The sequence below is a fragment of the Acanthaster planci genome, linkage group LG06 (genome assembly GCF_054643075.1).
Source record: "Acanthaster planci isolate LZ-2023a linkage group LG06, COTS_SCS, whole genome shotgun sequence".
Classification (NCBI taxonomy): domain Eukaryota; kingdom Metazoa; phylum Echinodermata; class Asteroidea; order Valvatida; family Acanthasteridae; genus Acanthaster; species Acanthaster planci.
In genome coordinates this window covers 22,548,382-22,563,099 of record NC_141782.1, presented here as the reverse complement: position 1 = coordinate 22,563,099, position 14,718 = coordinate 22,548,382, and the positions used below count along the sequence as shown (strand labels likewise).

The window sequence follows — 14,718 nt, the reverse complement described above, 5'->3', positions numbered from 1 at the left end:
AATGGGTGAAAAAATACAAAAGCAGCATCAAGGAAATAGAGAACATAATTCCAGCCAAAGACAGTTTATTTCTAAGCTCATTGTGGTAAATAAGAAAGTGTCATCAAAACGTTTCAACAGCACTGGGTAATTTAAATATCTTACAATTTCATAATTTCTTGTCTGATTTTTTACAAACTGGCAAAGCGACAAACTTGCAGTCAAATTGAGAATTCAGCATTACTGTGATGGATTGCAAAAAGATTGACACAAATTGTACTGTGTAGACCTGTTTTGCTATAACCAGACCAGACAGCATCCTCTTGTCTTATCTACAATACTTGATAACCATGTACCAATGTGCAGGTGGAGTCTACACAGTGTGGACCTCTGCACAAAAGAAGTCCACGTAATGTGGGGTGTGATGTGTTGTGAGGACTCGCACACGTCCACACATTGTTTCTAAATCTCTGAAAAATAGCTTGAGGCAACTGTTATTTGTGGCAAAGTGAAGAGGAACGGTCTAGCAAATCATCATAAAAAAAAGGCTCGAAAATGTCATCATAGAGGGAGAAAAAGGAAAATTTTGCTGAGTTTTCTTAACCACAGGAGAACAGAGGAATGCCCACACTACGTATGTGAAACAATGTGTGTGTTGTTGTTGGTGTGAATTTTTTAATTCAATTTCAATTTCATAGCTCATAAAATTCTACCTTGAATTGGAGGCGAGGATGTACAAACGAAGGTTTTAAAAAAAACGTCATAAAGAAAGTGTCATATGTGGTTTAGTGTCCTGACTCAAGAGTTATACAGAGAAGAGGTCGCCAGCAGAGGGAAGAGGTGCCAGACCACCGGTGACATCAGGTAGTAATGTCAGATCAGGTAGGTTCTGTATGTGAGATGCTAGTTCCTTACGCACCGACGTAACTTTGTCATGTTTGGATAGGAATTCCTGCAAGTTAAAAGGGACCAAAAATGATGGAAAACAAGTTTCTGTTTTTGCTTCACATAAATAATGGAGAAAGAATGTGTCTTCAAAGTTGCTTCAAGTTTTTACTTCTGTATCAGAGGCATATAAAAAAAATCCATAACACTACTAAATCTACTAAATTCCCAACACACTATGCATTTCAAAATGCTTCAAAAGGCTAACACAAGAGGCTGGAACAAGAACTTTTTCACTGATACTAGCAATCTGCAAGTTAACTCCAGATCACTTGTGAGAACTTTGACTTGTTATTAAGTCAAAAGATGGTGCTGTCCAACAAACTACCTTGAGTTTATCCTCGGCTTCTTTGAGTTTCTGATGCTGTGAGATTCGATAATTCTTCAGCATTTTCATCACATGCTGCCTGTCTTCCAACTCTAATGATAATCTCACGTTATAGTCATCCAGAAGTGAACAAGCATCGTTGACCAAAGTTGACAGTCTGTCTGCTTCTTCCCTTCCTAGAAAAAAACAAAAGAATGGTTTTGTTTTGGCTTGAATCCAAACAAAAAGACTTAATTGTGGGATAAGACTAAGTTTCTTCTGATACGAGATACTGATATGGGCAGTTAGTTACTAATTCGAGTAGAAAGAACATGGATGCCAGCGTTGAAGTCGAGACTTTTGAGTTGTGTCCTTCTCAAGTCCAGCCATGAATCCAATTCAGAAGTCCCCTCACACGCAACAAGGGATGAATGATGACAGAAGAAAGCTTTTTTTCATGTTTCATTAAAAATAGTATAAACTGACCTAAGAGTATTCCGACTTTTTATTGACTTGTAATAACGTCAGATGGACTTTACAATAATGCTAATGGATACCAACCTTGAATCTTATCCAACAAACTGACATCTTGAACCTCAGGGGGAAGCTTAGCGATCTTCTCCCTGACCACAGCATCACTGGAGGCTGAGTTATCCATGTCATTCAAGGCTTGGATAATCTCATCAGGCTACAAAGTGACAAAGGAGCAAACAATTACGAGGCAACTAGAGCAACTTCCGTAGGTCATACATCCCTCAAAGCCAATGTTATTGTTAAATAATTATTTAATAAACCTTCTTAGGGTGGATGTTGTTATCATTTGGAACATTTGAATTAAGAAAAATCTCATCCAAAGTAAGATGCCCCTACCTCAGGCACATCTTCAGCATCAACTTGTTCCTCTTCTTCTCCTTCTTCTCCATCTTCATCCTGTCCAAGTAGCCCATGTAATGCCTCAAACTTCTCCCCAAATGACCCTTCAAATTTCTCCTTCTTGGCCGAGTTTTCATTTTGGCTATCTGAGTCAGGGGGAGCTGGTGAGGCTTGGGCAGGTCGGCCATGTTGTCTATGGTGATGATGATGATGCTGTTGTGGTTCACTGTGCCGTGCTTTCTTGGAAGGCGGTTGTAATTCACCTGGCAATTCCAATCCAAACATTTCATTCAAGTTTGCTGTAATTCTATTGGGCAAAAAGTCTGGGAACAATTGGGAAAGAAATACAGAAGGGTTCTGAAGGGCATATGCTGAAACTATGGGCCAAAAAGAGGAAAAACTCTGGTGTTTTTTAATTCAGGGTAAGAGTATATGAGGGTAAATGGGCACCTGACAAAAGGGTAGTCATCTTGTACAAAAGCTGGGAATTGAAGACATTTCTCTCTGCCCAGACACTTAGTACTCTGGCCAATGCTTTCCTTGTCTTTTCATCCTCTGCTGTCCTAGTGAGGAAAAAATTTGAAATGAAATTAAAATATGCACATCTACAAACAATCAACCTCTGAATATGCTTTAGTAGAATGCTTTAATATTTCAAGGACAGGATCTCTTAAGCTGTCTTCACACATTACCGATTTATTGAGAACTTGAAAAGGTAGGGCTTGATTGGTATTTTGGTTTAGAATGCCTAAGGCTGAGCAATGTTGCTGTTTACCATTCCCATGTAATTGAATTAGGTAAAGGAATACAAGCCAAGCACACAGGATAAATGGTACAAAGCAATGAGCTTAGATTATTAAACCATACATGCTATAAAAACACCAGCATTTGAAACCGGTAGGATACTTACTTCTGATTCAGGAGCGTTCAGCCCAGCAAGAATTACTTTACTTGAGAATTAATGTTTTCTTATAGAGACAAAGAATGTACCTTGTTTCATTGTACAAGGTTGCATTTGGCAGAATTCTTGAAGCTTTCAAGGGATTGTAGCAAAAAGGTATATCTAGTTTTGTACTTACTCCAAGACATGGCTGAAGGCATGGTCAATTACTGTGCCAAATTCTTTGGTGAATTCTGTTCCTTTCTTCTTGCCGTTTTGAACCACATCATTGGCAAGATATATGAAGACCAGTTTTCGCTTGGCCTTAGCTAGGAACACCATGAAAATACAAAATTAACATTACAGTAGCACCTGCAGATTTCATTGTTAGGGAAAATAATTGACATGCAATATGTTGTACTATCTGTAGCATGTTATCAAAGAAGTTGAAGCAACATTATCTTTTTCTTTCTTTTTTTTTATCCCTAAAAGTCCACATTTATGTAAAAAATCTTCGATCCATCCTGTATAAATTAAATTTGTGCTATGCTGTACAAATTCATAAGTTAAAAGTGCCTTGGTTGTTGATAAACTAAAACCCTGTTGGCAATTTTGGAATGTGAAAGCTACTGGCAATCAAACAGAAAGGCCCACCTCCATTTCCTTTAAATGCAAACACCTGCACAATCAACTGATATTTTTGTCAGTGAAAAATTTTTAATCCTCTTTTCAGTGGTTGATTTCGTAGCAGACAGAAACACCCTCCCTGCTAATATTGCGGCAGTCTGTGTTACGAGAAAAAAATCAACCACAGACTGCTTCATATATCAACAATATAAGACAAGATATGAGTATAAACTAGGATTCTGTGTATACTTTTAAACTGTTAACTTATAGTTTAAAATTTGGGTGGAAAAAATTCCATATCAAGACATGATTTGACACCCTGTGTACAAACCTATGTTCTGACGTCTGAGTAAACATATTTCAATATCTTCCATGCTCAAAATAAGCTTTTAGACCATGTTCATTTTGATTGTATCAAAATTTCACGTGCAATGAGAATTGTAACTTTTTAATTCAGAATAAATGTAATGTTAGTTCTGATGTACATTGCTTTAAGAGTGCTTTAATCATTTTATTGTTCATGAGTTTTAAATAGTGTTTTTGTTGACTTATTTATATGTCATATCTGCTTTTTAACTTCTTGTAGAGGACCACAATAATAAACTATTTCCAGCTACTTTGTGCTATCCTCGACAATGCTCTGGATTTATATGTAGTTCCTTTTATTTTGATTGAGTTAATTCAGCTGTTTGTGCATGATCATTCGTAATCTGTATGGGTCTTGTCAAAAACGAACAACAAACAGATGATATCATCTTCTCATGGCTACAGTAATGATCAATAAATCATTGCAAGGGAAAATAAGTGATGTCCCTATCATGCCTATGGACATGATGGAACTCTCACCCAACTATGGAATTAAAACGTAAACATAAAGTGCATTCTAAACAATAATACGCCAACAAATTTCTTCCATGTGGAAAAAGAAAAGCGTTAGCCAACAAAATCATGATAATGAGCATGCCAAAACACGACTAATACAATTTTTTCAAACATACATGACCGTCAGACCGTGGGTCAACTGTACCTCGCTTCAGTTCAATGTACCAAGTCTTTACAATTTTTCTGGCATGTTTTCTGTGATGAATCAGCCACAGTGACATTGTTTGAATGCTTTGCTGCGAGTTGGTCAAGGCAGCAAGCTTTTCGGTCAAAGTGCTGTCTGAGAACGAACTCATATTTCAATACAACAGTCAAGAATGTTTCTCGAAGTTCTCGCGTTCATCGGGTAGGCCGCTATTCCGAGAGTATTCGCTAATGAAAATATCGATGTGACCCCAACTGGCTTCTCCACCGGAGCTAGGCACTCTTTGATTAAAAAAAACTATTTTATTACGTAAAATATTAAAATACATTGAATTTTATACAATAAAATTCAATTTTAATCGTTTTGATGTAAGTACGAAAAACGTATGATCTCGATAATTAGGAGAAAAACAAGAAAAATTCCATATGATATTATATAATGTGAACGAGGATATACTAAAACCCTGTCTCTTCGCACTGCAATTGTAACGAGAGACGTAAACAGAGACCTGTCTACTGTTAGACAGAACAACGCTGCGGAAAGAAACGTGTATAGTGTTTAACTACGGGAACCTTAACTACAGTGTATTGTAATGAGAAATGTCATAATTTTCACCGAAAACGATACGTAATTTGTACTGTAGCATTTGTAAACGACTTTCAAAATGCCATACGCTAATCAGCCATCCATTACAATCAGTGAACTGAAAGAAGACAACGTGAAATTTGTGATTGAAGACACCGATTTAAGGTAAATAAAAACATGAAAAATGTCATGATTGATTGTTTTGACTGCCATGAGGGCACCATTTCTTTGCTTCGATATCCACAGACATATACAATCAATCAATCTTGTTTATTTTCCACAAAACAAAACAATACAGTAAATATCACACATTTACAGTTGTTTGGAATATGAGTTATCTGTCTATGTGTTTAAAGATGTGATTGGATCTGAGTCCATACCACGGACATGTAAATGCATAGACCCCCACTATTGCACATACAACCGTGATTTTGAAAATCTTGAGCAAGCAACGGGCGAAATGATGGATGGCAGTGCATTCAGTGCGAATTACGTGTGACGCACTAGAAATGCATGTTGTATTTATTTACACGTGCTCTCAAAATATGTTCCCTTTTTACTTTGTGGTAGGCCTATTGCTGACTCTTCTTTTCAAATGTTGAAACCGGGTTGTTTTGCATATGCATGGGCCAGATTAAGTAAACAGAGGATTTTTTTCACAATCAAAAAATGGCTTCATAAAATTTTTAAGGCTGGAATTCATCAACTTTATGTAAATTCCCTATACCGACTTTACCAAGGGGTGAATTTAAGTACGCTTTTGGAATTAGTGGAATGCCATCTCAGCTATGGAACCCCGCCTTTCTTTTGAATAGGAGCTGTCCATCTATGGGTTTATATGTCTGTGATCCATGCAATACAGGCATTTCACAACAGTACGTCTCCAAGAGTTTGTAATGGATTGACCAATCACAGTGTGCGAAATCTGTTGACCCAATGCACGTTTGGGAAGGTTTGACAGATTTCACGTATTGTGATTGGTTGACACATTGCAAACTCTTGGAAGCTTATTCTTGTGAATCGCCCATATTGCAGAACTGCTACCGTAGATAAAGTGCCAAAGACAACGTTGACAAACAGTCTCACTTCAAAAATCAGGAAAAATACACAAACACGCCTAATATAGGGAGGCTAATAAATTTTTCAAATATTTTTTTAAATATTTTTTTCTGTTTTATTTTTGAAGTGATCTTGGAGAGGATGTTTGATTTTGATATAAATTTGAATTCCATTGGACTCTGCAAAGCAAAGAAAATCAATTTGAAGTTGGGATGTTTGGAGATGTGTTTTGTACACAAAAATGAGCGTGGATTTTTAACTGAAAATGTCAAAAGTCATTTTTTTTGTAAAATCTTTGTTCTTATTTGTGCCTTAAATATTTCAATAAGTCAAATGCTGGCTTCACTTCAAGGCGGCTTTCAGTTCTGTGGACCAGGTCGCCTTATGGAAGCTGTTATATGCTACTGTCATTCCGGCCAGGCTGATCGACATGGGGGGGTTACTTAATGGCACTCAGGCTCGGGTGAGACTTGGTGGTAAATTCTGTGCCCCTTTCCACACAACCTCAAGGGTGCTTTGGTGCTCCTTCATTATTTTGCTGTACCATGGACTGGCGTTTCAAGCAGATGCGGAACACCCACAACATCACTGTCGGTGATGACACCTTAGGTACATGAATGCACTATGGTCTGCACTGACGATGTTCAGCTGTCCTGAAGCAGTTCCATGAGGAGGTCCAGGCTCTGCCTCTTATGGTCAAAGACTAAGGTCCAGAATGTTGGTGCTGGTGGTCCATCCCCGTCGTTCACTGTAGATGGTGAAGGTGTGGAAGCCATGAATAATGTTATCTTGGTTTTGACTTTGACTCATCTAGTTACTGCCAAACTGGTGTACTGAGGAGAATTGGTCTGGCTGGGAGTGTTATGGGTCAGCTCGACTGTGTTTGGCATAGACCATCCCGTCGCCTTAGCCTTCACACCAAACAGCGCGTATACAGGGCCTGTGTTCTGTCTGTCCTGCTCTGTGGCTCTCCAGCCTGGACACTTTTGAAGGCTGAGAACCAACCGCAGTCATTCCACATGCAGTGCTTGAGCCATTCCCTGGCCATCAGGTGGAATGACTTCATTAGTAATGACTCCCTAGCAGCTAAGACTAGCCTCCCTGACCTCCTGGAGAAATTGCCTGACTGTGCCACCAAATGATAGGCCACGTGAGACACATACACTAAATTACGGTCCGTATGGGCCACAGATGGCTATCGACTCAACCACACATGGCCAAGATCCACTGGACTACCCAGATTGACATGGACCCACCTGATGAGCTCTGGGCTCCATAGACACATTACTGACTGTTGGTCTTTGGCAGGCAACATGGAGCAATGGAGGGAGGGGTGTCATCATTCAGTTAGCTAGCCACTCATGGTGGCCCACATTCATGATGATGATGATGATGATTTGTAAACCTAGACAAACCTTGCTCTTACAAGTCAAATTTAGTGTATGTGTCAAGACATGCCTAGTGGTGCATCCTGTAGGGGTAGCTTGAGCGTGTGCTATCAAGCTGATTTTGGGTGTGTACCCAGTTTACTATGCAGACAGTTGAAAGACCCCAAAATAAATGACAACAATAATTACAAAGATGTGGAGCTCCAGTCCAAGTTTTATTTGTGTTTAAGTTCTGTTAAGATCCCGATTAAACCCAGGTGCAAATCTTGCTAACTCCAGCCAAATCCCCTTCAAATCCATTGAAATAAGGCTCAAAACCAGGTCCAAATCAAATCAAATCAATCCAAATCAAATCCACGTCTTATTCCCCTTTGGATACAAAACAAAAGAAAGGCAAGTTGATTAAGCGTCCTTACTAAAATACAGCTTGTCAGTACATACATGTAAGCATATACATGTACATGCAATGTATTATTGAGTCAGAATTCTTATAACCTTCATGTGTTTACAACTCACCCAGACTGGATAAATAAGTTCAAGCATGCCACTCCCTCTCTCCAACTATAGCTGTTCAGCTAGACAACCTACACCCGGTGCATGCAGCGATGAGCTACATGTACATACCAGTACATGTACATGTATGTGCAACCTAAACCACATGAACAAATTATACATTGCATGATGTACATGTATGAAAATTTAATGCTCCGGAAATTCACCGTGCAACTGTCACCAAAATAATGGCCAAAAATCTCCTAATTCAAAAATTCCTCAAACTTTTCATACCTTCACCAGGCTAAACCTGAATAAAATGCGGATGAGCCACCACCTCCAGATAACACTTCTGAATGCCCAAAACCCCTGAAAAATCTATGGCAATTTCGGAGCAAACTCTCGGTAAAGTTGTCTTGGAGAAACGAGGAAAGAGAGAGAGAGAGTGTGCGTGCGCAACTATTCACAGAACTAAGGTGGAAAACTTGGTGTCAGGAGACAGTCTGTCACCATGAATAGCTTGAAATCCCAACTATTCACAGAACTAAGGTGGAAAACTTGGTGTCGGGAGACAGTCTGTCACCATGAATAGCTTGAAATCCCAACTATTCACAGAACTAAGGTGGAAAACTTGGCGTCAGGAGACAGTCTGTCACCATGAATAGCTTGAAATCCCAACTATTCACAGAACTAAGGTGGAAAACTTGGCGTCGGGAGACAGTCTGTCACCATGAATAGCTTGAAATCCCAACTATTCACAGAACTAAGGTGGAAAACTTGGCGTCAGGAGACAGTCTGTCACCATGAATAGCTTGAAATCCCAACTATTCACAGAACTAAGGTGGAAAACTCGGCGTCAGGAGACAGTCTGTCACCATGAATAGCTTGAAATCCCAACTATTCACAGAACTAAGGTGGAAAACTTGGCGTCGGGAGACAGTCTGTCACCATGAATAGCTTGAAATCCCAACTATTCACAGAACTAAGGTGGAAAACTTGGCGTCGGGAGACAGTCTGTCACCATGAATAGCTTGAAATCCCAACTATTCACAGAACTAAGGTGGAAAACTTGGCGTCAGGAGACAGTCTGTCACCATGAATAGCTTGAAATCCCAACTATTCACAGAACTAAGGTGGAAAACTTGGCGTCAGGAGACAGTCTGTCACCATGAATAGCTTGAAATCCCAACTATTCACAGAACTAAGGTGGAAAACTTGGTGTCAGGAGACAGTCTGTCACCATGAATAGCTTGAAATCCCAACTATTCACAGAACTAAGGTGGAAAACTTGGTGTCAGGAGACAGTCTGTCACCATGAATAGCTTGAAATCCCAACTATTCACAGAACTAAGGTGGAAAACTTGGCGTCAGGAGACAGTCTCCTGACGACAGACAAAACATACCGTCCGAAACGTTGAGTTCCTCACGGTTCTTTTCAGAACTATACAGACTCAAAAAAGAGATCGTATCCTTGCATGGTGCTACCTCAAACTTTTCCACCTTAGTTGTCTGTCACCATGAATAGCTTGAAATCCCATCTATTCACAGAACACCTTCAAGTTTTATACGATAACCCTACGGCTCATAAAAGTGCTTTCACCATGGTACAAATATAACATGTCAGCTATGTGCTTACACTACACAGAACTAATGTAATCTTGTAATTAAAAAGTGTATACGAGTCCCCCCCTCGAAAGTTAGTTATATCCAGACACTCGTTCGCTCATCATGGTTGCCGCCAAGGGCGCAATTTCTACAAACAAAAGGATACAATCTACATACCCCCACATATGTCTAAGCTACACATTTCTGTGATGTTTTATTTATGAAGACTGGTATAACATTTCAACTTTGTCTTATTTTCTTACTAGTGTTGCAAACAGTCTGCGTCGAGTATTCATTGCAGAGACACCTACATTAGCCATTGATTGGATTCAGATTGAAGCTAATAGCTCAGTCTTACACGATGAGTTCATCTCTCAACGAGTAGGTGAGTGGATCAGGTTTACGTGATGGCTTGAATTTGACAACTTGAGTGATGCCTCTTTAACATTCAGAAATTTGACTTCAGTAATTTTTTTCTGTGTTATTTAGTATTGATTTGTCTTGTTTGACCTTTTATGGTGAAAGTCATCACTTTTATAAACATTTCATTTTTGTGGTATTTCCCAGGTTTAATTCCTCTGACGAGTGATGACTTTGTTGATAGGATGAACTATAACAGGGTGAGTTCACAGTTTTTCTTTATTTGCGTAACAAGCAAGTTTCTTCTAATTGCAGTTACTAATTTTGTAAATTGTTTCCGTCTTTCTCAATAGGACTGTACCTGTGATGAGTTTTGTCCAGAGTGTTCAGTGGAGTTTATCCTGGATGTCAAATGCACAGACGACCAAACACGGCATGTCACATCACGAGATCTCATCTCAAACAATCCTAAAGTAGTCCCTGTAAGTTGCTCTCTTGCTCATCTCTAGTTTGTAACACTTTCGATCGTGAGCAGGAAACATGACTAGGAACAAGAACTGTTGGTTCACCTGCGTGTTTTTCAATTCTATAAATTCTTGATTATGAGTTTCATGTCACATGAAAAATGACATTTACTATATTCATGTTCTTCAGTCTATGTTTTGAAGGTCTTCACAGTGAAACACTTTTGCATTCCAATGTTTATGAATTGTTTTCAGATGTATCTCAAAACAGTACTCTTAAACATATTGCTAATGAGCCTGTTGATTATTTAAAAAGAAAAAGCACGGTCATTCAGGAACAAAGCATGCCTTCAAGTCTGTGAAGATGTATTTCATGTTGGACGTCCACTGTTTGAGTACCCATATAGCTCATTAGTTGACATCAGCAAATTGGTTGGGGTTTAGTCCATTCACTTACGTTCTGATATGTCACTTGCAAGTTATAGGTTTTAGAAAAGAGAATTTCACCATCACTTTGTTCCCTTTGACTTCCAGGTGACATCAAGACATAGAGAAGATGAGTCGAGTGAATATGGTGAAAGTGACGGTAAGAGATTTGTTATTAAATCATTTCTTGCCGTGTTGAAAGGCATTGCTATCATTGACTGACCACAACTTGCGAGTACATAAAGCAGTTGACAAAGGACTCGGTAGCAAGAAGTTTACAATGAAAACTGATAATAGAATTTGCATCGTTCCTCCTAGATATCCTCATTGTCAAATTGCGTAAGGGACAGGAGCTGAAATTCCATGCCTTTGCCAGAAAAGGTTTTGGCAAAGAGCATGCCAAATGGATTCCAACTGCTGCTGTTGCCTTTGAGTATGATCCAGATAACGCTTTTCGACACACTGTCTACCCCAAGCCTGAGGAATGGCCAAAGAGTGAATTTACTGAGCTGGATGATGAAACATGTAAGTTTCATTCAATGCAAAGAGGGAAATGAGCAAAAAGTTGTTTCATATTTCCGTTATGAGACTTGATCTCATTGATAGTAAATCCTTGATTTTATTCTGTCAGTTTGTAGTGGTATCTAAAGACTAATTGTGCCAGCCAAGTCATGTGACCTATAGAGGGTATCAAACAGCAACAAACATGGCGTCCTTCCATAGAAAAGTGTGTCATAAGTGTTGCTTACCAAAAATAAAGCTGATTTTTAGTGTAGTACTTAGCATATCACTAGTCTGAGTACTTTACCAACCGACGGCTTTAGTTTTGGTAAATGACACTTAGATCAGTTCAGTTTGGATCTTTTTCTGATAAAACTTGGTGTCATATAAACATTTACCTATGTTTTTTCTCTTTCCTGCACAGCTGAGGCAATGTTTGACTCAAGTTCCAACCCAAGAAAGTTCTGGATGAATGTGGAATCATGCGGTGCCCTCAGGCCAGAAAATATTGTGTTGTCCGGCTTAGCAGTACTCAAGAAGAAACTGAGTGACTTACAAACACAACACAGTCATGAGACACAGAGTGAAGGATTGGCAATCAATTAAATTGGTGTCCAAAAACTTGTCTTTTATAAAAATTTCTCCATTGCAAGGTTTCTTCGTTCTTTTTGTAACTCGTCATCCAGAAAGTCACTTTAGGTGTGGTTTAGTTCGAGCTATCTAAGGGAACTTCTAAGTTTAATACTGTATATAGCTTATTTGTTGGAAGCCACATCGGGGCTCTTTCTCAATGATGAAGGCAGTTTGTGTACCCCCATACACATGTAGTTAGCATTGTCAGGCATTATTGTCATTTTTCAATCCTTTGTTCTTCAAGTGATAATGTACAGTTTTTCCTTCCCATTTTAATTGAGCAAAACAAGCATTGGACGGACATTGCATCAAGGAAAGGGGATTTCACCTAAAGCATTTTCAATTGTCACCTCGAGAGGGAATCATTTGACACTCTTGTGGAAAGAAAAAGGAAGCTTTCAGGTGTGCTGTCCTAGCAAGAAGGATGCACGAAAAAGGGGTACATGTATTTGTATTTGTTCATGACCAAGAGAGGGCACAATTTTCTTGGCAACGGAAGCTCCTTTGGTCGGAACTGAACTTTGCTAGTTCACAAACGACTGTGAAACGCATATGTTACGGGCTCATCACTGTTATCAGTTTAACACTCCTGACCAATATGGCTGTTTTCAACTGATGAGGGGGGCTTTTATGGATAGCAGCTTAAAGCAGTGTGGAAAAAAAAAATATCACCAAGAAAACTGGCTGAAGGCATCAGATGACTTGTAACTGTTCCTGCTGGGAAGTCCAGAAACAAAGCAAGGCATCATTGCCAATGGAAGCCCAGATGTGGAAGCTACTTGAACAGTTAAATTTGTTGAAAAGATAGCTGTGAGGATATTTGCCTGTGAGAAGTTAAGCCTTGAGAAATCATTTTGCATTTGTTTGTTTTCAGGGAGGGATTTTCAAGTCGTTTTTTCCTCTTTCAGTCAAGGAAAGGTTGCTGAATTCAAACTCAAACATGCTTTAATAAAATGTTCACTTTTTAAAAAGTATCGTAGCCAACAGAGGGTGCCCCCAAAAGTTAATGCATGTACATGCGCTCGTAAGACCTGTATATAGAGCAGATGACACAGTGTCTTGACACGGGATGAAACCATTGGTTCATTTTATCACCAGTGCAATTAGATGCATTTGGATTGCCCATTGTCATATAATAAATATACTACTTACTAGGCTTACAACAAAACTGACTCGTGGGTGAGTGCAAGGTTTACTTTGGAGGATAAGAGATGGGTGAGACCGCTCATGATCGTGGACCGGACAATTTTGACAATGAAAATGAGATTTGTCTCAAACCTTTGTGAAAAGAATATTTGACATTGTATGACAAGGCCATCGGTGTACAATTAACATGAAGACTATTGAAGTTCCCCCTTTTGTTTCCAAAAATCATATTTGAAAATGTGTACACAAGAAGAAGTGTTTCGACAGTATGTATTGAATGCCCAAAGTTTAGTTTTATTCAATGAACCTACCCTGTAAATTTCGTTCATTTCTTGTTTAAGCCTACCGGTTCTTCAAATGTACACTAACGATGTGCAAGTACAAAGCGGCAGGACTACTACTAGAAACGTTTGGTGCTCCGCCCCCCCCCTCCCCCCTCTGAAAAATTGTGTTATTGCGTGTTCTAGATACGCCACTGGAATAGACTGGATGTGTGATACTGGACAGTTGTACAGCTAAGGATACACAAACTGAATTAAATAAGGGTTGTTTTTTGCAAAAATGCGTCTCAATTTTTTAAATCTTTGTTTTGCTAGTTCGGGAGATATTTCCTAGGGTACTTTGAGTGCCTTTTGGGGCTTATGCAAATATCTATAGTAAACTTGTTGCTCCAAAAAGCAGACCGCAATGTTACATTGATACGTGTATGTGCATAAAAACTGCTGAAGGTATTGCTGTCCTGTAGCTCATTTTCTGTGGTGGTATCGGTGCACGGCAATAAGCCAACAAACAACCCTGGGAATGTTTTCAAGGAAAGAAAACTTTGGCATCACAATTTCAATAGGAACACATAAATAATAACTGAACAGTGTGTGTTTTTTTTCCCTCAATGACATCACAGCAACATGCTATGTCCCCAAGTGTCTGGAGAAGCATGGACAATTATTCAATGATTCGAAAAGTTCATTTTTCAATACACTTACCCAAATGGAATGTTAAAAGCTGTCATACAGAGGAACTGTCCAGAAGTGTGTCTCATGTATGTGGCCTGTAGTGTTGCACAGCTTCTTTGTCGTTTGTTGTGTGTACTTCTTTTTTAGTTTCTTCAAATGCATCAGTTTTTTATTCAAAAGCTAAGCTTTTTATTCAAGTATTATCTTCTTAAAAATAAAAGAAATGTATGAAAATAATTTCATTTTCATTCATTTTACTTAAAAGAAAGTGTCAATATACTGGTATGCAGGTAAATCTTATAAGCATGTCGCATTTAGTACAAACTTGCACAAATGTAAAATTGTAACATGAAATTACAAAACTGATCTGTCATAGAATCACAAAACAGATTTGTAAGAAGAAAAACATAACATTCTGGTTTACTTAGAACTGGCATTATGTTCCTCTCTACTTGGCAGCAAGCCAGG

At 38.9% G+C, this 14,718-nt stretch overlaps 2 protein-coding genes across 2 annotated transcripts; one reads left to right on the top strand and one right to left on the bottom strand.

Moving 5' to 3' along the window:
• Positions 1–36: 36 nt before the first annotated feature.
• On the bottom strand, positions 37–4,897 carry rprd1b (regulation of nuclear pre-mRNA domain containing 1B). The gene is made up of 7 exons (XM_022236477.2): positions 4,639–4,897; positions 3,184–3,313; positions 2,555–2,667; positions 2,102–2,367; positions 1,793–1,919; positions 1,253–1,428; positions 37–931 (listed from the first exon to the last, which is right to left on the bottom strand). The coding sequence occupies exons 1-7, from the start codon at positions 4,787–4,789 to the stop codon at positions 785–787; spliced, it is 1,110 nt and encodes a 369-aa protein (XP_022092169.2). The 5' UTR covers positions 4,790–4,897; the 3' UTR covers positions 37–784.
• Positions 4,898–5,153: 256 nt separating this feature from the next.
• Positions 5,154–14,487, top strand: polr2c (RNA polymerase II subunit C). Its single transcript, XM_022236469.2, has 7 exons — positions 5,154–5,388; positions 10,034–10,152; positions 10,335–10,387; positions 10,481–10,609; positions 11,126–11,177; positions 11,336–11,542; positions 11,943–14,487. The coding sequence occupies exons 1-7, from the start codon at positions 5,303–5,305 to the stop codon at positions 12,122–12,124; spliced, it is 828 nt and encodes a 275-aa protein (XP_022092161.1). The 5' UTR covers positions 5,154–5,302; the 3' UTR covers positions 12,125–14,487.
• The last annotated feature ends 231 nt before the right edge of the window (positions 14,488–14,718 follow it).